Source organism: Callorhinchus milii, unplaced genomic scaffold, assembly GCF_018977255.1.
Source record: "Callorhinchus milii isolate IMCB2004 unplaced genomic scaffold, IMCB_Cmil_1.0 Scaffold2, whole genome shotgun sequence".
Taxonomy (NCBI): domain Eukaryota; kingdom Metazoa; phylum Chordata; class Chondrichthyes; order Chimaeriformes; family Callorhinchidae; genus Callorhinchus; species Callorhinchus milii.
This window is the reverse complement of record NW_024704743.1, coordinates 116,683,632-116,707,872: the sequence shown is the minus strand read 5'-3', so window position 1 is coordinate 116,707,872 and position 24,241 is coordinate 116,683,632. Positions and strand designations below refer to the sequence as shown.

At 42.9% G+C, this 24,241-nt stretch overlaps 1 protein-coding gene across 3 annotated transcripts in view; it reads left to right on the top strand.

The window, feature by feature from the left end:
* The first annotated feature begins 8,346 nt into the window (after positions 1–8,346).
* LOC103181045 (serine/threonine-protein phosphatase 4 regulatory subunit 1) overlaps positions 8,347–24,241 on the top strand; it is a 48,746-nt gene continuing 32,851 nt past the window's right edge. The window contains exons 1-3 of one of the 3 annotated variants that reach the window (XM_042346125.1): positions 8,347–8,374; positions 9,765–9,809; positions 17,827–17,911. In XM_042346125.1, the coding sequence (XP_042202059.1) occupies positions 8,368–8,374; positions 9,765–9,809; positions 17,827–17,911 (137 nt within the window). In that variant the 5' untranslated portion in view covers positions 8,347–8,367. Of the gene's footprint in view, positions 8,375–9,764; positions 9,810–17,775; positions 17,912–24,241 lie in introns of all 3 variants that reach the window. The other 2 variants (XM_042346118.1, XM_042346132.1) reach the window with 2 other exon arrangements.

Sequence of the window (24,241 nt, the reverse complement as noted above, 5' to 3'; positions counted from 1 at the left end):
TGGAGTCCTGTAGCTCAGTGCTTAGAGCACTCGCCTTGCAAGCAAGAGACCAGAGTTCAATTTTAGGCAGGACAAAACCTTGGGCAAGTTTCCTTACTCCACACGGAGCCTAATAATAATCCCTCCAAAACAAAATAATAATAAATTGGTCATTTTCAATCCACGACTGTTTGTGGGACACTGTTGTGCGCAATTGGCTGCCGCATTTCGCCCACAAATATACAGTCAATTCACTTTACAGCATACTCTGTGAAGTCCTGTAGCTTAGTGGTTGAGCACTCGCTTGCAAGCGAGAGACCTGAGTTCAATTCCAGGCAGAGGGCGAAACCTTGGGCAAGTTTCCTTACTCCACACAGAGCCTAATAATAATCCCTCCAAAACCCAAAACAATAATAAATTGGTCATTTTCAATCCATATGACTGTTTGTGGGACATTGCTGTGCGTAATTGCCTGCTGCATTCGCCCACAAATATACAGTCAATTCACTTTACAGTGTGTTCTGTGAAGCGCTTTGGGACGTCCTCCCGACGTGAAAAGCGCTATATCAAATGCAAGGATTATTATTATTATTATAAGTGCTTTGAGACATCTAGAAGATGTGAAAAGCACTATATCAAATGCAAGGATTATTATTATTATATTATTATTATTGAAGGAGGCAAGGGAGGGGGCGAGGCGGAGTGACTGCGGAGTGTAGTTCGAGAGGATGGGGGCAGAGTGGCCAAAGACCCGCCTGCCAATGGTGAGGTGGGCGAGGCAGGGAACGTGAATCAGGGCTGAGCCCGTTGGGCGGAGGAAGCGGGCAGGTCGGTAGGGGTTAGGAGGTCGCAGAGGTAGGGCGTAGTGAGGCCATGGAGGGCTTTGAAGGTGAGGACCAGGATCTTGAACTGTATCCTCTGTGTGATGGGAAACCAGTGGAGTCGGGCAAGGTAGGGGGTGATAGGGTCACGGAGCCTGGAGCGGGAGAGGACACGGGCTGCAGAGTTCTAGATGATCTGCAGCCTATGGAAGGAGGAGTTCGGGAGGGCGACAAGCAAAGAGTTTGCTTAGTCAAGCCTGGATGCTATGAATGCATGTATGAGGGTTTCGGCGGCCTGCAGTGTGAGACAGTGGCGGATCCGGGCGATGTTGCGGAGGTGGGGGAAGGCAGAGCGGGTCCTGGCGCAGATGTAGGATAGAAAGGATAGTTGAGGGTCAAACAAGTCCCCAAGATTCTGGACTGGCTTATAGCAAGGTGGAGTATGCAACCGTGGATGGTGATGCTGTCACCGACTGAGGTATGGAAGCACTGATGGGAGCCAATCAAGAGAGCCTCGGTTTTGACGTTCAACTGAAAAAAGTTAGCTCTCATCCAGGACTTGATGTCTGACAGACAATCCACAAACAGTCATGGATTGAATAACCAAATTATTATTTATTTAAGGGATTATTACACCCGGAAAAGCGATCCACCAATCGACTAACAACCATGTACCTACTTACTGCTCGGTAAACAGAGGCATGTGGAGTAAGGAAACTTCTTTGGGCACCAAGCTTAAGAGTTCCAGAGCGTTCCACACATGCATACCACCTACAAAAGGAAATATTCCTGTGACCAAATGAAATATGGACTGTCTCTCTTGAGAACCACCCTGTGTACCTAATTCCGGAGAATTTTGGTGCAGATTTGATGAGAACCAAGGTGTTGGGACCCCAGGGATTGAATTGGAGGTATTGCTGGAATTTAATCAGCTAAAACTACATTGTTTGTCATTGAGAGCAGTCTGGCAAGTTTCGCGCTGCTTGTCTAGCGAGGACCACCCTTCCCATTAGGGCTTTGGCTTGCAGGGCTAACAGGAGCCGAATGGAAAGAAGCTCTGAATTGGATAATCCAATTCAACACAACAAACCATAACAGTATCCTGCTTGCAGCTACTGAGCACATTGTTACCAGACAATACACAACTTTCCTAGGCATAAACTTTAGTTTCTGATGAATACTTTTAAGCAGGGTGATGCATTTCTGCATGTGTCAGACACCCAGCTGACCCCCCAAAACAAATCCTGTATTTTTTTTNAAAAAGTCTTGGCCCTCACCAGCCAACACCTCATACCTTCCAGAATTGGTTAAATAGGGTGCGTCAGACCAAGGAGAGCATTCCACTGGCATTCCATTGCAGACAGAAAAATTTACATGCGTAAGTGGTATACATTGTGATGACACATCAAATAAGCGCTAATATAAACAGTTTAGATACTGGTTTATGAGGATTATTTTACTGGGCTGCATTGGCAGGAGGCAGGGAAGGATGATGTTGGCCCCTCACTGTAATTGGACTCTCAACGGGCTGATTTTAGACTCCAAATCGTGCCAATTCTCAGACAAAGTGGCAGAAATTAAGATTTAACTTGTTAACTTTCTCTGAGAGCACTTTACATTTCTGCTTAAGGTTAGGTTGACAATGACCTCACCACCATCACAAATCCACAAAAGTTGAGCTTCCTTAATCAGGACTAAATGCAAAAATAAACTGACTTTAAGAAGGACAGGTCATCATCATGGAGTTCCATGGTGTGGTGGTTAGCACGCTCGCCTTGCAAGTGAGAGACCCGGGTTCGATTACCGGGTGGGCAAAACCTTAGGCAAGTTTTCTAACTCAATACGCCTTTGTTTACCCAGCAGAAAGTAGGAACCCAGTTGTTAAGTCAATTGGCGGATCGCTTTCCAGGAGTAATAATCCCTCAAAAAAAATTGGTTCAATCCACGACTGTTTGTGGGACACTGTTGTGCCCAATTGGCTGCCGTGTTTTACATCCAAAATACACAGCAAATTCACTTTCCAATACATTCTAGGAAGTGCCTTAAAGCTTCTCAACCACAAATATTGTACACGCAGATATAAAAGCAGAATTTGCTGGAACAGTCAGCAGGTCAGAAAGGAATCGATTCCGATGAAAGGTCATCGACCTAAAACGTTAATCCACTTTCCTTTCTCCATAGATGCTGCCTGACTTGCTGAATGTTCCAGCAACTTCTGTTTTTATTTCAGATTTCAAGCATCTGCAGTATTTTGCCTTTTTTTTTATATGGTACAAACAGAGATCTACTTACCCTGTCATCACTTTACTGAATCAGATACCAGAAATTACATCAAATGAAGAGGTTATTCCACCCACCAAACCAGCTGATCCACTGGAGCTAACTGCAGTACTTAGGTCTCAGTCTGGCTCAGTTGTTAGCACTCTGCTGAGTCAAAGTCTAGGCTAACACTCATTAAAGATGCGACATTAAACCAAGGTCACACCTGCTTGTTCAGGTGGACATTCAGGATCTCAGTGCACTATTTGACAAGAGAAGGGCATTTCTCCCAGTGTGCTTCCCAACAATCCCCCCAGATAAAAATTCAATGTTGGGAACATCCCAAAATGTAAGTAATATGAAATTACTGTATTCGTAGACAAACACAGCACAATTTTACCCACAACAATGTCCCAAGAGAGGTTTAGATAAAGAAGTCCTTCCGCCCATTTAATCTCATCTAACTAGAATACTCAAGCTGCCATCCTCCCATCATAGCATCAAGCTGAGTGTTAAATTAGTTCAGCATTCTGGCCTCAACCATCCTTCCTGGAAAAATCAATTGGATGCAGTGCTTTGAGATGTTCATTTATGTTATTACTACCAACATTTCATTTTTCACACATGCTTTTTTCAAGATTGCTCAGGCTATTAAATAATAATAATAATAATCATTGCATTTGACATAGCACCTTATCAGTTCTTCGAGACGTCTTAAAGCGCTTCACAGAATATACTGTAAAGCAGTGGTGGCCAACCTTTCGCTAAGGTGTATCATAGTGTCAGCCCAGGACATATCACTATGCCACAAAAAACATAAATTAAAAAGAAAAATATTACTCGAAAAGGAAGTATTAAAATATCAAACAAGCTACTTAATGTGGCTTCTGAATTTGTTTTTGGTTCTTGATATCTTCAATATTTGGATTCAGTTTTGAGCAAGCCACTGAAAGAAGATTATTGAGGTGATCATCCATTAGTTTGGTATTTATTTTTTATGAAGCTCACGGTGGAAAAGGACGGCTCACAGGTAATAATAATAATCCTTGCATTTGATATAGCGCTTTTCACGTCTTCTAGACAACAACAACAACAACAAGATTCCATTTATAAAGCGCCTTTCACGTCAGGAGGACGTCCCAAGGCGCTGCACAGTTGGGTCATGACCCGAGCATTGGGGAAATGGTCAGGGTGAGGGGAGGGAAGGGAGGGAGCGAGGAGGGGGGAAATGGTCAGGGTGAGGGGAGGGAAGGGAGGGAGCGAGGAGGGGGAAATGGTCAGGGTGAGGGGAGGGAAGGGAGGGAGCGAGGAGGGGAAGAGAGTCGAGAGGGGAGCTGAAGGCTCGGTCAAAGAGAAAGGTTTTGAGACCGGCCTTGAAGGAGGAAAGGGAGGAAGCAAGGCGAAGGCACTGGGGGATGGAGTTCCAGAGCCTAGGGGCTGAGAGGCTGAAGGCCCGACCACCAATGGTAGGGCGATTGGGGCGGGGGACGTGGAGCAGACCGGAGCCAGAGGAACGGAGGGTACGGGCAGGTAGGTAGGGGGATAGTAGGTCAGAGAGGTAGGAGGGAGCAAGGCCGTGAATGGCCTTAGAGGTGAGGATGAGGACGTCTCAAAGCGCTTCACAGAATAGACTGTAAAGTGAATTGACTCTATATTTGTGGGCGAAACGCAGCAGCCAATTGTCCACAGCAGTGTCCCACAAACAGTCGTGGATTGAGTGACCAAATTATGATTGTTTTTTTCTTGAGGGATTATTGTCAGGGATGTGGAGTAAGGAAACTTGCCCAAGATTTCACCGTGCTCGGAATTGAACCCAGGTCTCTCACTTGCAAAGCGAGTGCTCTAACCACTGAGCTACAGGACTCCACTGTACACCTGGACTCCAGGTGTAGGTTGATTTAAATCTCCACACATATCAAAGACTGTGGTCATGCAATTTAGGAAAATCATTCTTAGGGAAACAACTTCAAGCCCTAGCTTACTGGAGAAGCACACTTGAATTTGTTATGTAAGCCTGAATGATTTTTAAGTTCCAAAATTTCCAACTGCATTTCTGATGGATAATGTTCAACCTCAGTGTCTGAAATAGAGAAAGGGTTGTTGAAAAGTGCTACATTGTCTTTGTCTTCTTTAAAATCGTGAAAAAGGGCATCAAAGGAATTAAAAAGTGAAGAAATCGCATTCTGATATTTTTTGAAACCGGTGGTGATGGTACTGTCACTTTTGAACTGTTGCAAGTGAACGAAGTGACCTAGTTTTTTTCGAGACAAAACATTCCAAAAAATGGTTAAGTTTGGCCTTGAAGATTAAATTAAATTAAACAGAGTTGAGAAAAGGCAATGCATTCCTTGCAAGCGTGCATTGAGGTTGTTAAGATGACTGATAATATCCATAAGGAAAGCAAGGTCACTGAGACAGTTTTTGTCTTGTAGGAGCTTGCAACCTTCAAGAAGTTCTCGCTTCTCTTAAGCCCTTTTTTTAAAATTCAAAAATCTTTCAAGAGCCTTCCCCTTTGATAGCCAACGGACATTGCAACGAAGGAGTAACGCCCCTTCCTTATTTGTGTCTTCATCAAACAAGTTACGCAATTCCCGGCGGTTTAATGCACGCCCACAATTTTGTTTATGCAACGCACCACAGGATCATGTGCACAAGAGAAATCCAAGTCTTTGGCGCAGAGGGCTTCCTGATGAATAATACAATGGTACTTGAATAACTTGTGTTCCAAAAATGTTTCCAACAAAACCACATAACCATTCCTCTTTTCAGTCATAACAGGTCATAATATCACGACAACAATTCAGAGTGATTATCAGAGTGATAATCCAGGCTCAAAAAAACTCTTTATCTCCCCAATTAACCCCTTGATCTGGGCTAAATGCGTCAGCCCATGGCTCAGTCGCTCACACTCTCGTCTCGGGAGTCACAAAGTTGTGGGTTCGATCCTCCCAAAAATCAGGGGGCCTTTGAGCTCACAGTTCAGGCTGACTCTCCAGCGCAGTGCTGGGGAGGGAGAGCACTGCATTGCCAGAGTCATTAAACTTCACTCCCCATCCGTGCCTAGTTCAGGGCGGATGTTAAAGATCTCCCACAGCACTGTCAGGGAAAAGAGAAAGGAGTTTTTCTCTCTCTCTCTCTCTCCTGCTGTCCTGTCTGACAGATGAAACTGCTCACAGATGTTTGCGGAGACGTCGCTGTGCTCAAAATCATCTGCCTGCAAGTCACAACACTTTACAGCAAAACCCTGCAAAGAGCTTGGCGACATCGTCCCAGATGAAAAGCGCTGGGTTGAGGGGCCGTATAATTTATTATTATTAATATACAACAGAAGTTAAAAAAAACAAGGTTTTTATAATGCAAAATACGAGTGGAATATGGAGGAGCTTTGCAAATACAGCAAAATGTTAACCTCCCTGTGTGTCAGGTACTTGGGGGGGAATAAACACACACACATTCAGTCACACACACACACACACAGTCACACTCATACTCTTTCACCACGTTTCCCAAAGGGATGTGTAACAATCAGTAGGTTACGGTTCCCTCTCCTCCTCGGGTCACGGCAATGCTGCCTCTTCCCCCAGACAGTCATAAGGTGTGGTGCGTGACATTAGCGAGGGGTTGGCCACCACTTATTTTCCTCTCTCCATGGATGCTGCCTGACCTCTTGCGTGTTCCCAGCAACCTGTGTTTATACCAGATTTCCAGCATCTGCAGTACTTTGCCTTTTGCATACTGTAAAGTGGATTGACTGGGTATTTTGGGGGTGATGTCCCGCAAATAGCCAAGGAGTGAGTGACCAATTTTATTTTGGGGGATTTGTCAGCCCCGACACTGGGAGAAACTTTCTTCTCTTTTTGAGCAGTGCCCAAAGATCTTTTAACATCCACCCTGGACAGGCAGATTTTCACCCGAAAAATCACCCAGGGGAGAAAAAAAATAAAACCCGCAGACCAGAAGGTCTCATTGACATTTACATAGATCAGAGAGCCTTTCCCGGAGAATTGCTCCCTTCAAATAAAATTGTGATTGAAAATGATTGTAGGCGGGCGCTCAGCAATTCTAACAGGAGTCCGATGATATTTTCACAGCAACTGAGTGGTAATTCACTCGAGTGTTTTGTGCAACGAACCACTCAACTCACACCTACTCTGAAGCGGATAGTAGGAAGATTTAAGTGGACTTAAAAATCCAACGGATTGTGGAGTCCTGTAGCTCAGTGGTTAGAGCACTCGCTTTGCAAGCGAGAGACCTGAGTTCAATTCCCGGCAGGGCGAGACCTTGGGCAAGTTTCCTTACTCCACACAGAGCCTAATAATAATCCCTCCAAAACCAAAAACAATAATAAATTGGTCATTTTCAATCTACGACTGTTTGTGGGACATTGTTGTGCGCAATTGGCTGCCGCGTTCGCCTACAAATATGCAGTCAATTCACTTTACAGTGTGTTCTGTGAAGCGCTTTGGGACGTCCTCCCGACATGAAAAGCGCTATATCAAATGCAAGGATTATTAACGAAGACGCCCAGAGCCTGTCGCCCACTGCCATCAGGAAGGTTCGGGTAGCCTACAAAAACTGAGACCCAAGGAACCCTTGGTTTACCCGCCTCCCACCCGAGTCAACACCAAGACGGCCCTGGAGCTGAGGTGGAGTCACCCCACCCCCAATCTTGGTGAAAAGCGGCAACTTTTTTTTTGTGGCGCTACGTTCCCCCCCCCCAACCCCTCCTTCTTCTCTTCTTCACCCTCTCTCCCAACTTCTTTCCCCCCCCCCCCCCTTTTCGTTTCCTCTCGGCACCGCTCTTCTCCCACCACCACCTTTCTCCCCTTTTCTTCCTCTTCCTCCTCCTCCGCCTATTCCCCTCTTCTCCCAACCTTTCCTCCTTCCCCCTTCTATCTTCCTCCTCCTCCTCCTCCTCCTCCCCCCCCCCACACCCTTCCATCTCCTCTCCCCTCTATGCCCTCTCCCCAGCCTTTTCCATTCCCTCCTCCCCCCTCCCCCTCTTCTCCCTTCCCACCTCCGCCTCTTCCCAGCACCTCCTCTCCTCCCTCCCCCCCCCCCCCTCTGTGCCCCCTGTTCCCCTCTGTGTGTGTGTCCCCCCCCCGCCCCTCCCTCCCTGTTCTGAGGCGGCCGAGCTGAGAGAAGTGGGTCCTTTCCTCCGCGCCGCCTGCGCTCCCGCCGGACCGCGGACGCTGCGACACACACACACACACACAGAGACAGGAAGGGGAGGAGGAAACCAGGGCGCGGGGAGGACTTTAAATGTAGGACCGGAAGGGGTGGGTGGGTGGGGGGGGGAAGCGCCAAGATGGCGGGTACGTGAGAGCTGCTTCTCGTCTGTTAATGAGTTTAAAATAGTCTCTGAGTGTCGATGTGTGTGAGTGCGCGCGGGAGGGGGGGAGGGGGCGGAGAGGGGGGGTTTAAAGGGTTTTTTTTCCCCCCCCCCAAAAAAAATGTACTCTCAGGTGAAACTGTGTGTGGCTGATGGTGACAGAGAGACACAGAGAGATAGGACCGAGGGAAGGAGAGAGGAGACTTACTTTTTAAATGGTCCCTTTTTTTTTCCCCTGCCCCCCCCCCCCCCACAACACCAAAGAGAGAGAGAGAGGGAGAGAGAGAGAGGGAAAAAATCCTGTCCCGGGGAAGAGGAGACAGAAGTTTGAGAGCAGAGCAGAATTTTATTTTTATTCTCTCTTGTTTTCTTCACAACCTCTTGATGTTTCCCCTCTCCCTCTCCTCTCTCTCCCCCCCCCCCCCCCTCTCTTCCCCCCCCTCTCCCCCCCCCTCTCTCCCCCCCTCTCCCACCCCTCTCTTCCCCCCTCTCCTCTCCCCCTCTCTCTCTCCCCCCCTCTCTCTCCCCTTCCCTCTCCTCTCTCTCTCTCTCCCCCCCTTCCCCCTCTCTTTCCCCCTCCCTCTCCTCCCTCCCCCTTTCCCCTCCCCCTTCCCCCCCCTCTCTCCCCTCCCCTTCCCCCCCTCTCCCCCCCTTCCCCCCTCTCTCTCCCCCCGTCTCCCCCCCTTCCCCCCCTCTCTCCCCCCCCCCTTCCCCCCTCTCTCCCTCCCTCCCTCCCTCTCTTTCCCCTCATCCTCACCACCTTCTCTCCTCACTCACTCAGGGCCGAGTTCTGCTGTGGTTTTCTCTTTTTTTTAAAAAAAGGAGGGGGTGAGTGAGGGGGTTCTGTGTGACTGAGTAAAAAGTTTGTTTTATTTGTAAGAGATTTACTTTTATAAAGCACTGAGGCTTTTTATTTCTTTCGAGGAGGTGGAAAACGTTTAATTGTTTTCTGGTGGGGGGGGGAGTAAGATCAAGTGAAATTGTTTTCGTTTCTGGTGTCTTTCTTTTTTGTTTCTTTCTCTCCTTTTTATATTGTTTGTTTTGATATGTTTTTTTTATAAAAATATATGTATATACATACGTGTTTGTTTCTTGTTTGTTTTGTTACATATCTTTTCAATTTTATATGTTTGGTTGTTTATTATTTGTGTTTTAATACATATGTGTTGGTGTCTAATATGTATGTTTGTTTAATTAATAATTTCTATACATATGGTTTTGTGTTTTGTATGTTTATTATTTTTTTACCTATGCTGTTGGGTGTTTTACGTTCACACGTGAATTATTTGCACACATATGTTTGCGTTTTATGTTTATTGTTTTTTTTTCACATACGTTTCTGTGCTCTATTGTATTTTTTTTTGCTGCTACAGATTTGTCGCTGGTCCAGGAGGAGCTGCAGGAGGAATTAGACGGATGTGAGTGAGTTGGTTCCCGGGGTGTGGGGGGTGGTTGGTGTTGGCTGGTTGTGGGTTGGGTTGGTTTGGTTTTGTGGGCCGGGGCCAAGGCTATGGAGCCACGGCCTGGCTTTAGCGTTGGGTCCGGGGCTGCTTGCTCTCGCTCGGGCTGTGCTGGAGCCCCGAATGGGTCCCAGGTCGGAGCTGAAAGTAGAGAGAGAGAGAGAGAGAGAGAAAGGAGCCATCTCTCTCTCTCTCCCTCCCTTCCCTCTTCTCTTAAAGCAGCAACTGTTCCCCGCCTGGAGAGGGGTGGTGGTGGGTTGGGAAGGACTGGGAGGGAGGGAGAGAACAAGCAAGAACTTACTTGTTTTTACATGTGAAAAAATCTGTTGAACCTAATTTTATTGTATTTTTGGGGGGGAGGTGGGGGAGGGAGGAAAGAGAGGGTGGGGTGACATCACCCCAGGGGAAATATAGAAAATTGGGAGAAGTGGGAAAAGGCGAGTGGGGAATAAAAGTCCTGCTTATTTATTACAAATATGGTCACCAGAGAGTATAGGTCTTGCCTTGTTCTGGGAGTTTTCGAAGCGGGGAGGTTGTTTGAATGGACTTTTAAGACTGTGTGTGTGTGTGGTGGGAGGGGGGTGGAGAGAATTGGGGAGCTGGGGCCAAGACAACAACTTGCACTTATGTAGCGCCCTCCACGCCGGGCGGCGTCTCAGAGCGCTTAACAGTGATGGAGTCCAAAAAGGATTTCAGCCGGTTATTTGCGACCTGAGACCTTGAAGATTCCCTCCTGGATTCGGGGATACGTTTTTCAGCTAGGAGTTTGGTGAGATTATTCGATCCCAGGACTTGCCACGACAAACGTTTTTCTCAGTGAGATTCATTATTTTTCAAGGAGAGGTTAACTACAGCACAGTTCTAGTTAAAATGTACAGTGAAACCACTTGAGTTGCTGAAGGGTGTTATACAGTGGGCTTTTTCTTTCCCCCTTCACTTTCTTCACTTAGCTTTGAAGCCATACTTGTGCTGGGGTACAGTTGCAAGGTTGTTCCTGGTTTGTTCCTGTAGAATTAGATTGCGATGGTTAGTAGACTATTTGTTTATTTGTGAGTCAGCAAAGAAACTTCACAACTGAAACTAGTCCATGATCCACACCTGAGCATTTTCCAAGAAGGCTGTCCAGTTATTGAGCAAGAACTTGAGCTGATTTACTTTTCTTTCATGTTCGCTAAGCCAGTTATTGCCTTTGCTGCACTCTAGCTCAGATCAGTTAACTAAAGCACAGACTGAGGATTCATACTTTCTCAATCAGTCTGTCAAGGTGCCATGCTGTTTAAATTTCAAAAAAAGAACACTAGGTGAATAAGTAGCTATCACGTGAGCACCATCAAAAACAGTTTACAAAATTTTATTTGTACTCCAGACATTCTGATATAAATTAGAATAGTTTAAAATATTCAGTGCACGTCTCCTCCGATACTTTTGTTGCCGAGATTATTTGTATAATATAATAATAATCCTTGCATTTGATATAGCCCTTTTTTCATTCGACATCTCAAAGCGCTTCACAGAATAGACTGTAAAGTGAATTGACTGTATATTTGTGGGCAAAATTTATTAGGGTATTGCATTAGAGTCAGCTTTGCAAGCTTTTAACACTATTATACAATCAGTAGAGTTTTGTGAGTGGGAGGCAGATGTGCTTGATCCTTTTCAATGTATTGGTGGGAACTGAAGTCTAGTAGTAGTGCTTTTGTTAAAATGTGCTCAGTTAGTATTTTCCTGCTGTTTTAACTTAAATGACACAGTTGTGCTGGAAATTTGAAAGCTTTATACAAATGTACAGACCAGAACTGAATGTTGTGACCCTGTAGTGTTTGACAAATATCAAGCTTTGCTGATGTCTAATACCCCTCTATTGCTTCCTTCTCTCGAATTTCCACCGCTTAATTTTACTAACACATTTAGATACAGTACAAACAGTTCTATATTGATTGTTTGGAGTTTTTAAACTGTATAAGGAAGTTGGAATTTACTTTCATTCAACATTAGAGACAGTTATGTAGGTTATTACAGGAGCCATGTGTCTTCATTCCTTTTTTAGAAACGTTAATTAAGCAATGGGTAGTGAACTGTATGTGGTCAGCACTGTATCACACTCAGGGATAGTTGAACACTTCTATCCACCCCACTCCATACAGGATGGTGGAGTAGCAAGTGGTGTTTTGTTTGTGTGTAATTATATTTGGCAATTGGTGGTATTTGCTGTATTTAACAACTCTGCTGTCACCCTCAAACTAAATTGAAACAAACACCTTTTTATAGTAAAACTGAGATTACATTACATAATTGCCTTATGCAATAATATAAACTTTTACTGGAGTTTTCATGACTTACTGCAAATCAGATATATACTAGATCCTGTTTTTTAAAAAAAACAAAGTTTTTGTGTTACTTATCCTAAGTTGGTTGAGTTATCCTAAGTTGGTCACCATCCATGGTTGCACACTCCACCTTACTAAGCCAGTCCAGAACCTTGGCATCTTGTTTGACCCTCAACTATCTTTTCATAGAATCATACAGCACAGAAAGAGGCCATTCAGCCCATCGCGTCTGCGTCAGCTCCTAAAAGAGCAATCAAATCCCACTGGCCCGCTTCCTCTCCGTAGCCCTGCAATCCTGTCCTCCCCAAATACCCATCTACTTCGCTCTTAAAAGTTGTTATTGAATCGGCTTCCACTACCCTTTCAGTTAATGCATTCCAGATACGAACAACTCGCTGGGTGAAATCTTTTTTTCCTAACCTCCCCTCTGTTTCTTTTAACAACTATCTTAAATTGATGTCCTCAGGATACTGACTCACATGCCATTGGAAACAGTTTTTCCCAGTTCCCTATCAAATCCTCTCATGATCTTGAAAACCTCAATTGAATCCCTCTTAATCTTCTCTGCTCTAGGGAGAATAATCCTAGTTTCGCTAACCTCGCCTCATAACTAAGGTCCTTCATTCCTGGTACCATCCTGGTAAACCTCCTTTGCACCCTCTTCAATGCCCTAACATCTTTCCTAAAGTCAGGTGCCCAGAAGTGGGCACTGCACATTGGTGCCATGACCTGCTCTGCCTTCCCCCATCTCCACAACATCGCCAGGCTCTGCCACTGTCTCATACCACAGGCCGCCAAGAACGTCATACACGCGCGTTCATAACATCCAGGCTCGATTATGCAAACTCCTTGCTTGTCGGCCTCCCCAACTTCTCTCTCCATAGGCTGCAGATCATCCAGAACTCTGCAGCCTGTGCCCTCTCCCGCACCAGGCTCCGCGACTCTTATCACCCCCATCCTCGCCCGACTCCACTGGCTTCCCTTCATACAGTTCAAGATCCTGGTCCTCACTTTCAAAGTCCTCCATGGTCTTGCTCCTCCCTACCTCTGTGACCTCCTAACCCCCTACCAACCTGCCCGGTCCTTCCGCCCTGTGGGCTCCTGCCTGCTTCATGTCACTCGCCTCGCCTGCCCCATCATTGGCGGGCAGGCCTTCTGCCACGCTTCCCCGCCCTTTGGAACTCCATCTCATAGTGTCTCCACTTCGCCTCCCCACCCCCCCTTCAAGATCCGTCCATCTCAAGACCCTCCTCTTCGGCTGTGCCTTCGCTCATGCTTCCCCCCCCCCATCCCCCAGCTCAGTTCCGAAACACTAATTGTCCAACATCTTGGAACGTCCTCCCGGCGAATGGTGTAATTTTATTGTTGAGTTGTGAATTTTGGTCACTTAATATTATTGTATAGAACTGTCATTTTCCTTATGTAAAGTCTACCATTTTAAAACCTTCAGAGTATATTTTGCTGGTTTAACAATGTAATCTGCAATGGAAAATATATAGAGAATTTGCAAGTTGGTGTGGTGCAGTGACATAATTTGGAGCATTAGAATACAGATTTGCATCTAATTTCCAGTTTAGCCATAGATTACCCAAAGGGAGGGAAAATGGGAGATGAGTTGAATTGATGTTTTCTGTTACTTCACATTGCATTAACAGAGGCCAGGAGCATATCTCTTGGTCAAAGAATTTTACCTATGGACAGAATGTGGAAAATGCTTGAGATGTTTGAACTTTCATTTAAAATGGCTGGAGGAAAGAGATGAAATGAAGTTAATCGTTAAATATTTTGGTATAGTTAAGGTTGGCCATCATTTGGGAATTTAGCAGTACTATTGTTGGTCATTTGCTTAATGAGTATCATTCTTGGGTGGGGGGGTTAAAAAAGGAACAAACTTGAGCTCATGTGTGCCCTGAGGTTAGCTGAAATAAAGTGAGACTTGCATGTTAAAGCTTGGATTTTGATGTCAGTAGAATATGAAAGCACCGCAATAACTGACTTTCTGTTGCAAGTATTTATTTAAAATCAAGCAGTATGAATACTAGCTAAATACTACTGGTATTTTGTTCTACCAGTTTTCGCCTCTGCCTGAAGATCTGTGATGCATTTTAAATTCTACTGAGGTATGGTTCCATTATTTATATGGGAGCCATTATTTGTGTGAGCCTTTGATGGTGATTATTGCCATGTTATTTGAGCCCACAAGCATTTCAGCCAACCTCAAGTCTGTTGTCAGCTGTCATCTAAGATGCACTTTCTACTAATTATCACTGGGTTGAGATGAGGGAGCAAGAAACCTGGCAATTTTTCCCCCTAACCCACTAGGAGTGCTGAGGCCAAGTGTGGCCCCTACTGCTGCCTCAACTAACTAAGTGCAAAGTTCAGTTCAACCTCTGATCCTTTAATCGCTTTGGTCTTGTGCAGCTGTTCTGGATCAGAAATAGTTTTGTGCTTTTCTTTCATTCTGCCCTCATACAAAGGGCAGATGGCTGTCAATGCCAATGGTTTTGGCACTTTACCTGCAATAATTAACCTGTTTTAGCCACCTGAAACCATTGAATAAAGTGGGGAAAAACTTAATGGGAAGTTTATTGCAAATGCTCAGCAGGTATACTCTTGGAGGACCTAATTGCCTTTAGCATCATAGCTTGAAATACTTTGGACTGATTTCATTGATAAACTATTGTAAATGGCGTCTAATTATTTCCACATAAAGTTCAGTGGGATGATGCAATGGCACTTCATGAATCATGACTTGACAAATAACTGAAAGGCTTTGTCTGGTTGGAACATGTCCACACTGCTGGGGTCAGATCGCAGTAGTTAAATTAATCCTCGGGCAATCCTGATTTTTGTCATGTAGCTGTGTTTTATAGTTTTCCTTAGACAAAAACTTTAAGCCTTTCTGGAAAGTTGGGGAGGATCCAGCTGTATAGTTTTCTGTTTGTTTCCTGTTTTGGTTCAATCAAGCGGTTTCCGTTGAAATAAACTGGTTGATGAAATTTGGGAGGAGTTTTACGTTGCCCTGATGATAAGGAAGGTAATGGTTTTCGAATTCAGCACTTTCTCTGCTTGCTCAAGCTTAGATTGATGGGTGAGAAGAAGTAATGTTTGAGGGAAGGAACCTTGTGATAATAGTAGTTCAACTTGAATAGGTAATGCTGGGGAGAAAAAAAACTTTGTCCTGTTTTTAGGATAACATCATAAAAATTTGTAATATATTGAGGCATTAGCAAAAACTGAATTTGAGTTCTTTATATTCATCTCACTGATCTTAGTGGTATTATTGTTTTGAAGGAAGGAAATTGGCAGCAGAAACTGTCGATGAACAATTGCCCTAAATGTATCATAGGAGTTGCTTTGAAAACAAATTTAACTGCATTGACTTTTAAATTACTGCCCAAAATGTTAATATCCAGTATATTTTTCAATCTATATAGCAATTTGACTGTTGTTAGGACAAGTTATGTCCTCGGATTGATCAGTCGTGGATCTGGAAAAGCACTTGATTCTTGATCTGATGTGTTTTGAGGTTCAAGGTTCTTGAATTTGTCAATTTGAATCTACCAAGTTGCTACCTTGCCACCTTTCAACTTAGCCACAAACTGATGATTTTTTAAATGATTAGAAATGGTTCTTTGGACAAACCATGCTAAAGCAAGATGATCATGTTAAAATATCCCGTTTGGAGTAATGCAGTTTTTAATGCTGAATTTCAGAGTTGTCGCTGAAACGTGTTTTATTAAGCTCTCTGTATAAAACTGACCGTAGTGCAGTTAGATGTTTACCTTTAGATTTTAATTAAATTTACCTTAACTGAATGCTCATTTAGTCTCAAAGCTAAGCCTCCAGTGGTTTGCCATTGAGTTAATTGTAAATTATTTATTGGACTTTGGTAGTTCTTTGGATTTAAGACATAGCTGTGAGGAATTTGATCGCTATTCTAAATAAAGCTTCAGAAATGTAGTCTAAAAATATTAAAATTACGAGCTTATCAGGCAGCAGTTGTATTGCTTTAACTTGGCAAATTGTGTATTGATAGTAATAGAAGTTTTTCATTGTTTCAAAGCGAAAAGATATTTTAGAATATTTGAACTGTGCGCCTAAAGTTCCTTGATTTTTTTTTTCCACTGTGGTAGGCTCCACGTACCATAAGTTTCTCAGTCGAAAAGTTAAGTTCAAAATTTGCTTCAAGCCCTGCTCAGTGCCCTGTGGTTAGTGACGGGTATTTGTTCTGTTCTTTGCCTGGGTGTAGTGAGTTTAGGCTGGATTCTGGGAGCAGTCAACCAATACCATTTTCACTGACTTGAACGCATCCAGATCAGCAGCCAAGCTAGACCCAAGGGCCCAATTGTGGATTAATTTATCTAACCACGATAGGTGGCTTTCTGTAACCTTTATCGGGGATAATGCTCACTGGTGCAATGGATTGGGAAGAGAGAAAAAAGGTGTTTTATTTCACTGGTGGAACAACATTGGAGAAAGGAGGGGAGAGAGAGGAAGAGGTATTTGCTTCATATTTAGACGTTCTATGAATTGGAGTGTGTGCTATGTACTTCCACCCTGAATACCACTCTTGCTTAATTAAGCAGGTTCCTTTCAAATTGGTAGTGTAATCCTGATGCTTGCAGAATTGTTTTTTTAACAATAGTATATCCCTAAAATAAGTGTTGGAAGAGTGATTACTGTATCAGAGTCTTGACTTCCCGCTGAACAGCACTTTTAAGAGGTTAGCAAATCAACTAATAACAGAATGGCTTCACTATACAGTATGAGCTGTGCTTTACAGTGGAATGATTTGAAAACTGAGCTAACCACCATTTATGGTGTTTGCATAGTAGTCACCAACGCAATTGCATGGACTGTGGCAGACACAGTATTAATTAATCAAATGACTATTTCTCATTCCATGTTATTCCAGCTCAAGAACTGAACCAATGCAGCGTTACTCCAAACCGTGTATTTCAATTTAATGTTCTTGTACTTCATACAGCAATCTCTTGGTGGACACTAGTATAAGTTTATTTCCTATGTTACTAGTGCTTGTATGGCCTCTCATTTTCACCTTTAGCCCTCAGTGCACTTAATCCCTGTGCCTCTGGGCCTTTGCTTATGGTCGACCTGGCTGTGGGATTTTGATAGAGTTAGGAATTGGACCTTTTTTTGTGGTCTGTAGTCAAGGAAATGCAAGCTGGAGACAGGACTGGCCCAATTTCTATTAAGAAAGTGATGGCCCCCTATTTAAGTACAGCTATTCTTCTCTTCTTCCTGTGGGTTTGTGCCTGGCTTGCAATTGGCAACTGCTCACAGTTGCATGATTGAAATCAGGAGCTCGCTCTGTGAGGAATCACCAGCACAAACCCGCGTCTCATCACTGTGACTTGGTATTGCAGTATTCCTGAGAGCGACAGAGTTTAACCCCAAAATCATGTCCCTCAGCACAAAATAACATTTCTGTATCCATCTTATATAGGAAAGTTGGTGTGTGACCGATAGTGTTTTATTTGAAATATCCGCATTATTATATAAGGAAAGAGTGGCTCAGATTTAAAGTTTAAAAGCGTTGCAATTTCAAATAACATTTCTGATGTCTCTGCTAGTTGGTGTGGATGACTACAGCTCAGAGTCTGATGTCCTTATTATACCTTCAGCCTTGGACTTTGTCTCTCAAGACGAGATGCTAACACCGTTGGGCCGACTGGATAAGTACATTGCTAGTGAGAACACGTTTAACAGGTATGATGTGGAGAGGTACATTTACGCAGATAATCCCAGTGAAATATTAAACGCTGTTTGACATTTCTGTTCTTAAACTTTCCAGGATTAACCAGTTTCTGTACAAGCAGAAAATGTTCATTTGTTACCTGGCTCAGTTGGGTATCACTCTATTCTCTGAGTCAGAACATTGTGGGGTCAAGACCCCAAGTCAGGAATTTGATCTCATTGTCTAGGCTGGCACTCCAGGAAGCACTGCATTGTCAGAGATGCCATCCTTCTGAGATGTTAAACCGAGGTGCTCTCTGACTGTCTATGTAGACATTAAAGGTCCCATGACACTATTCGAAAAGCGAAGGGAGTTTCTCCCAGTGTGCGAGCCAACAGTCTCCCTGATTTTTAAAACAAATAGTCACTCACTTCATGGCTGTTTGCTATGTGCCAATTGGCTGGTGTGCTTGTCTTCAAAATAGAGTCACTACACTTCGCAGTAAAATCCTGTGAAGTGTTTTGACAGCATAAGGAGCTATATCAAATTTAAGGATTATTTTATTATAAACTCACCTTCAGGGCACCAACTAAATGCAGTCAAATTGCGTTTGTGGTCAGTCTTTTATTTCAACATTATATAATACAATAATATAAACTCACTGATGAGGTCAACTTTTCAATGTGGTCAAAATGCCTTAGGCCATTTGCTGAACTTATGATTGAGTTTCCACTGTATGTCATGAAACAACATTTGTTTGAAATTGTTTCCCTGCTATTTTCTCTCTGATGCCCAGCAGCTCTAATTGATGAAGAAGATAGACTGCATATCTGTTCTTAAGTTGAATGCAGACTGAATTGATTCCCTTTTGGAGTTTATCTTCCACCTTGTGAATAAGCGCTTGGCTGCTTGTACTTCACTGTCAGTTTTTCCCCCACTCCTCCTGGACACACATTCACCACCGACGGGGCTGGGGTGGATCTGTAATTTGCTGCATGAAGAATCGGTAGCTTTCCACGTGGTGGTACAGCTTGTGCTGCACAAATATGCACTGTAATTTGAGATGTCTGTCGAAATTGGACCTGGAGTCCAAATGAATTTTTATTTGCTTCAATTAAACCAAGACTGTGGTGATGTACTACAGAAGGACCCTGTTATAAGGCAATTCATAATGTGGGTTATGTAGGTAAAGCAGTTGAGATGTGGACTAAAATATTTGCTTACCCAAAAATCAAAATGCTTTTGCTGGCACCATGGGCCCATGAATGAGCCAGCCAGCATTAGGGAAGATAAAATGGTTTCCTTCCGTGTCATCTGGTTGTCACTGATGTCACCTCAACGCCTGTGCCATGATCATGTTTGTTGCACTAATAGGATATTACAAACATCGGTGGTACAGAAGGGAAATGTTTTATGTCAAGTGCTGGATGTATTTTACCAAGACTTAATTTTATTGTTGGAGGTCCAGAGAGTTGTCTTTCTCGTTACCATGGACAAAGTAGCTCAACTTGTCTGTACTGTCCAGTGAAATGTTTGTTTCCTTATAGGTCTGTATAGATTTCCCCAGACAATGGAAGGTACAGCAATCATAAAAGCTTGTACTTAAGAGGAATTAGTTGTTTACGTATTTTCTGATTTAACTGCTCTATAATTATACCTGCAATATAAACAGCAGTATTGGGAAATATTGCACAATTGCCTCTGGAAGCAGTTTTGTAACATAAATCTGTCTGAAATGGGTGGATTAAGCATATCCAGTTCACCTTGTGTATAGTTAATAGTTCTTGCTATTGAAGAGAGGAAATAACTGAGACTATAGGCCCATATGAGTCAGCAACGCTGGAAAATTGCAGATGTTGCAGACTGGAATGGCGCAAAAGTGATGAGTTATATCTAGTTGAGGGTTATATTGATGTGAGTGAAGTTTAATATTAAAATTTTGCCGACATGAAGAGATGTAGATGTAATTTTATTTTAAATTCATGAATGATTATTGGGATGGAGGGAAAATAGAGAAGTTTGATTAAATCTTTGAGAACCTCGGTAGTTTTTAATGTTTAAAATGAATCTGGGCTCTGCATTCTGTATACTGTATTTACTTTACAACCAGCATTTTAAAGTAATGTAATTTTAATTTATTATTTTGATCCTGAGATTTGTACTTTGTTTGAAAGCCAAGTAATCATAGTTAACATTCAAGCACTTTGGGGCACTATCCTGCATTGAGGGGCGCTATATAAATGCAAATTGTTGTTGTTGAACGAATTTCAGTCAGTCAACAGCTTTCAAATGCATCAGTTGCATTGCAAAGAATGAGTGGTTACAGATAGAAAATGTGGGTTTACTTTACAGCTTCTGTTTCCTTAATTGGACATTTAAGTCAGCGTTTTTGTGTAATCCAAACTTCTGATGGCCAGAAAGTTAGTATTTCACACCTTAAAGCTATTGGTATTGTGAAACCTTTTGAGAACCCAGTATGTGGCTGAAAAGTCTTCCATTGTGATGTCTACTTGTAGCTCTTAAGAATGTGGCTTTCTTTATTGTTCTTCATGAATTACCAGATCAGAATTGAATGGTGATTTGAAAATGGAACAAAACAATTTGAGTATTTTTGTCATCAATTCCTCCATATTTTCTGGGCTCTTTCCAAGAATAAGATCAACTTGAGCGTTGATCTTTGTCAAAGTGGAAAAATCTAGAGGAAGCTAGACAGAGGGGAAAGGATCTGTTTGATCAGGTTGCACAGTACCATTATATGGCTTCCAGCTTGTCTGGATGCAGCAGAGAGCTGCAAATCACACTGATGCTTTATTCTCGTTGCTTTGCTTGCTCCAGTCTTTGGAAGTTGTTGAAAATATCTTTTACAGCTGAAGAGAAACAAAATGCTGGAAATCTGAACTAAAAAGCAACAGTTGCTGTAAATACACATCAGGTCAACCAGTGTGTGAAAGAGAAGGGCAAGTTAATGTTTCATGGGTCCACCCGAAATGTTAGCATTCTCTTTATGTTGGCTCCAGGCCCTGCTGTCTTGTGCACAAAGTGCGACACTGACACTTGGACAATTGCTCTTTGTGCAGCCGAAGGTCTTTTGTTCAATAAAAAGTTGGATTTATTTCCGCGTGAAACTTTGGTATCCCCAACAGAAAGCTACCTTAAAATAATAATAATAATCCTTGCATTTGATATAGCGCTTTCCACGTCGGGAGGACGTCCCAAAGCGCTTCACAGAACACACTGTAAAGTGAATTGACTGTATATTTGTGGGCGAACGCGGCAGCCAATTGCGCACAGCAATGCCCCACAAACAGTCGTAGATTGAAAATGACCAATTTATTATTGTTTTTGGTTTTGGAGGGATTATTATTAGGCGTGTGGAGTAAGGAAACTTGCCCAAGGTCTCGCCCTGCCGGGAATTGAACTCAGGTCTCTCGCTTGCAAAGCGAGTGCTCTAACCACTGAACTACAGGACTCCACGTAGAGATACTGTAAATACTGTAGAGAGTGCCAGTAAAATTCTGTCTGAATGTTGAACCATATTTCTTTCTGATTTTCCCAGCAGCCCATTCCCCCCAACACTTAATTTCACTTCTGCCATTTTATCGATTGCTATTCAGGAAATTGAGTATCAGAGTTCCTACCTTCACTAGCTGCTCTGCAGTTCTCAGTGGTTGAATGTCTGAATTCTCGTGCTCCCATCCAATCTTTGGAAATCACAGTGAGGTTTCACGTACTACAACAATAACAACTTGCATTTACCTAAATAAGGGTAGGGAAGGCCAGGAACAAAGTTACTTGAAATTCAGGACTTGCTCCCATTTGCACCAGTCTTAATTTAGGAAATGTACAGCAAGTTGATGGGCTTCTGAAAGGCAAAAAGACAGATTAATGGTTTTTCATGTCCCTTTCTCAGAACATTAAAAAGATTACCTCAGGAACATTAACCTGACATTCTCTTAGATGTCCAATTTCCAGGATCCACAGTTTTTCCAGCGCTGATGCCTTGACTTTTTCTCTTGAGAGTTGAGAATTTGGAAACCTGCAGCAACATTCAGACATAATGATTTGTGGAATGCAAGTTCATTCACTCTTCATGCACTGTTGTCAATCATTTAGAAGCATGTTACACCATTTTATAATTCAAGAAACTAGAAATAAGAGAGTTAATGATCTCTAGATATTATAAAAACTACTTTAAATTTGAAAATTACGATTCGGTGTTTTCTGAATTTTGTGCCTTTCACAAATTCTACTTAAAAAATACTATTGAAATCTGATCGAAACTCAGCATTTTAATTTCATTTTTAAAATCCATTTTTCTCGCTCTTGTGTAACCAGTTCATTTTAGGACTAAAATGCCATTACTGTTATACTTTTAAATGTTCTTATCAATATCTGTTTCATTTTCAAGGTGATTTTTTTCGTTAAAAAATTTTAGAATTTAGAAACTCTGTTAACTTTAGAAAAATATCAGGTTAGCTCCACACCAGCCACAGAAACGCTGCAGCCGGCAGTAGTGGCCTGGACAATTAACAGCATTGTCCTGGTTTGTAGCTGCCACTGGAAATTGGGTGAAGAACCTCAGGGAGATGTAATGCGCTAGGGAGTAATAGAAGGGACTCTAGCTCCTGACATGATGGCATAGCCTGGGTTGCAGAAGCTGATGCTTTATATGCCACGCTTCCATCATTGTATATCACCTGACGTTCGTAGAATTTATACAGCACAGAAGGAGGCCATTTGGCCCATCGTGCCCGTGCCGGCTCCTGAAAGAGCTATCCAAATTAATCCCAATCCCCCACTCTCCCCATAGCCTTACACACTTGTCCTCCCCAAATATCTCTCCGCTTCTCTCTTGAAAGTTGTTTTCGAATCTGCTTCCACCATTCTTTCAGGCAGTGCATTCCAGATCCGAACAACTCACTGCGTGAGAAAACGTCTCCTCATCTCCCCTCTGGTTGTTTTGACAACAATCTTATATCTGTGTCCTCTGGTTATTGACCCACCGGCCAGTGGAAACAGTTTCTCACTGTTCACTCTATCAAATCCCCTCATGAATTTGAACACCTCTATTAAATCGCCCCTTCTCTGCTCCAAGGAGAATAATCCTCGCTTCTCTAGCCTTTCCTGATGACTGAAGTCCCTCATTCCTGGTACCATCCTGGTAAATCTCCTTTGCACCCTCTCCGATGCCTTGACATCCTTCCTAACTTGTGGTGCCCAGAATTGAACACAGTACTCTAGTTGAGGCCTAACCAGCGTTTTATAAAGGTGGTTCACAATCTCCTTAGTTTTGTATTCTATGCCCCTATTTATAAAGCCGTATGCAACGTTGTTGCATATTTGATGGTTATGAATGGTTTATGAATGTGTAGATATTTAGTGTAGTGCAACCACAACCAATGAAACTGTTTACCATTTGAAACAAAACCATCTCAGAACTAGGACTGTTCATTGCAGTTGGATTGCTGCTTGAAATAATATTGTTTGCAGCCGAAAACTTTTAATACAGTTTCTAACTTTAGTATAGGAAGTACATTTAGTGGACTATTTAGTGGTATCCCTTTTAAAGCGGACTGAGCAAATGCACTGAAACGTTTTTGTCCGTCTTGACGGTTGTTGACTCTAAACTATTTTGATCGTTATTTGAGCTCAGCTGAATTCACCAGACCAGAGGGTTTCATTAATAACCTTAAATGTTTTCAGAAGTTGAGATTATTGTGCAAAAAAGACTGGGACTTGTACAAAGATGTTGAAATTTTCATCCTTTCATATCTGAAATGCGCTCTGCTGCTGCTCTATCATGCTTTCCCTGTTTGAAATATTTCAAAGATTTTCTAAGATTTCATCCATTGAACGTGTTAGATGTTCTAATTGGTTCAGTAAACCTTTTATTAGAAGTGTAATTGATGCAGCAGACCAAAAACAATGTGCTGTCTAGTCAGCTAAATCAGTGCCAACCTGTGTGTGTGTGTGTGTGTGTGTGTGTGTATGTGTGTGTGTGCATGTGTCCTTTGGCGCAGTGCTTTGCAAACGTCTCCTAATCGTAGGTGAAATTTCCTAGTGAGTGATTATGAAATGTTTTTAAGTGGGAAATTCTATGCTGATGGTGGTTGGGGATAAGGTGAGAATGAGAGGCACTGTTAGGTGGTTAGTGTGTGTGTGGGGGGCACGGGCAGAGCACTCTAACTGTTGGGTTTCTCTGATATTTTTCTTGTCAATCTAGCGCTGTGCTTTATTTTTCAATCAATATTAGCCACACTTTGGTATAGGATACTGAGCTATAACTGCTTTCTGCTTCATGCTTTCCATTGCTTGTCTCCAGTGACAGCTAATCGCTTTCTCTTACAGAAAGTGAAGTTTCC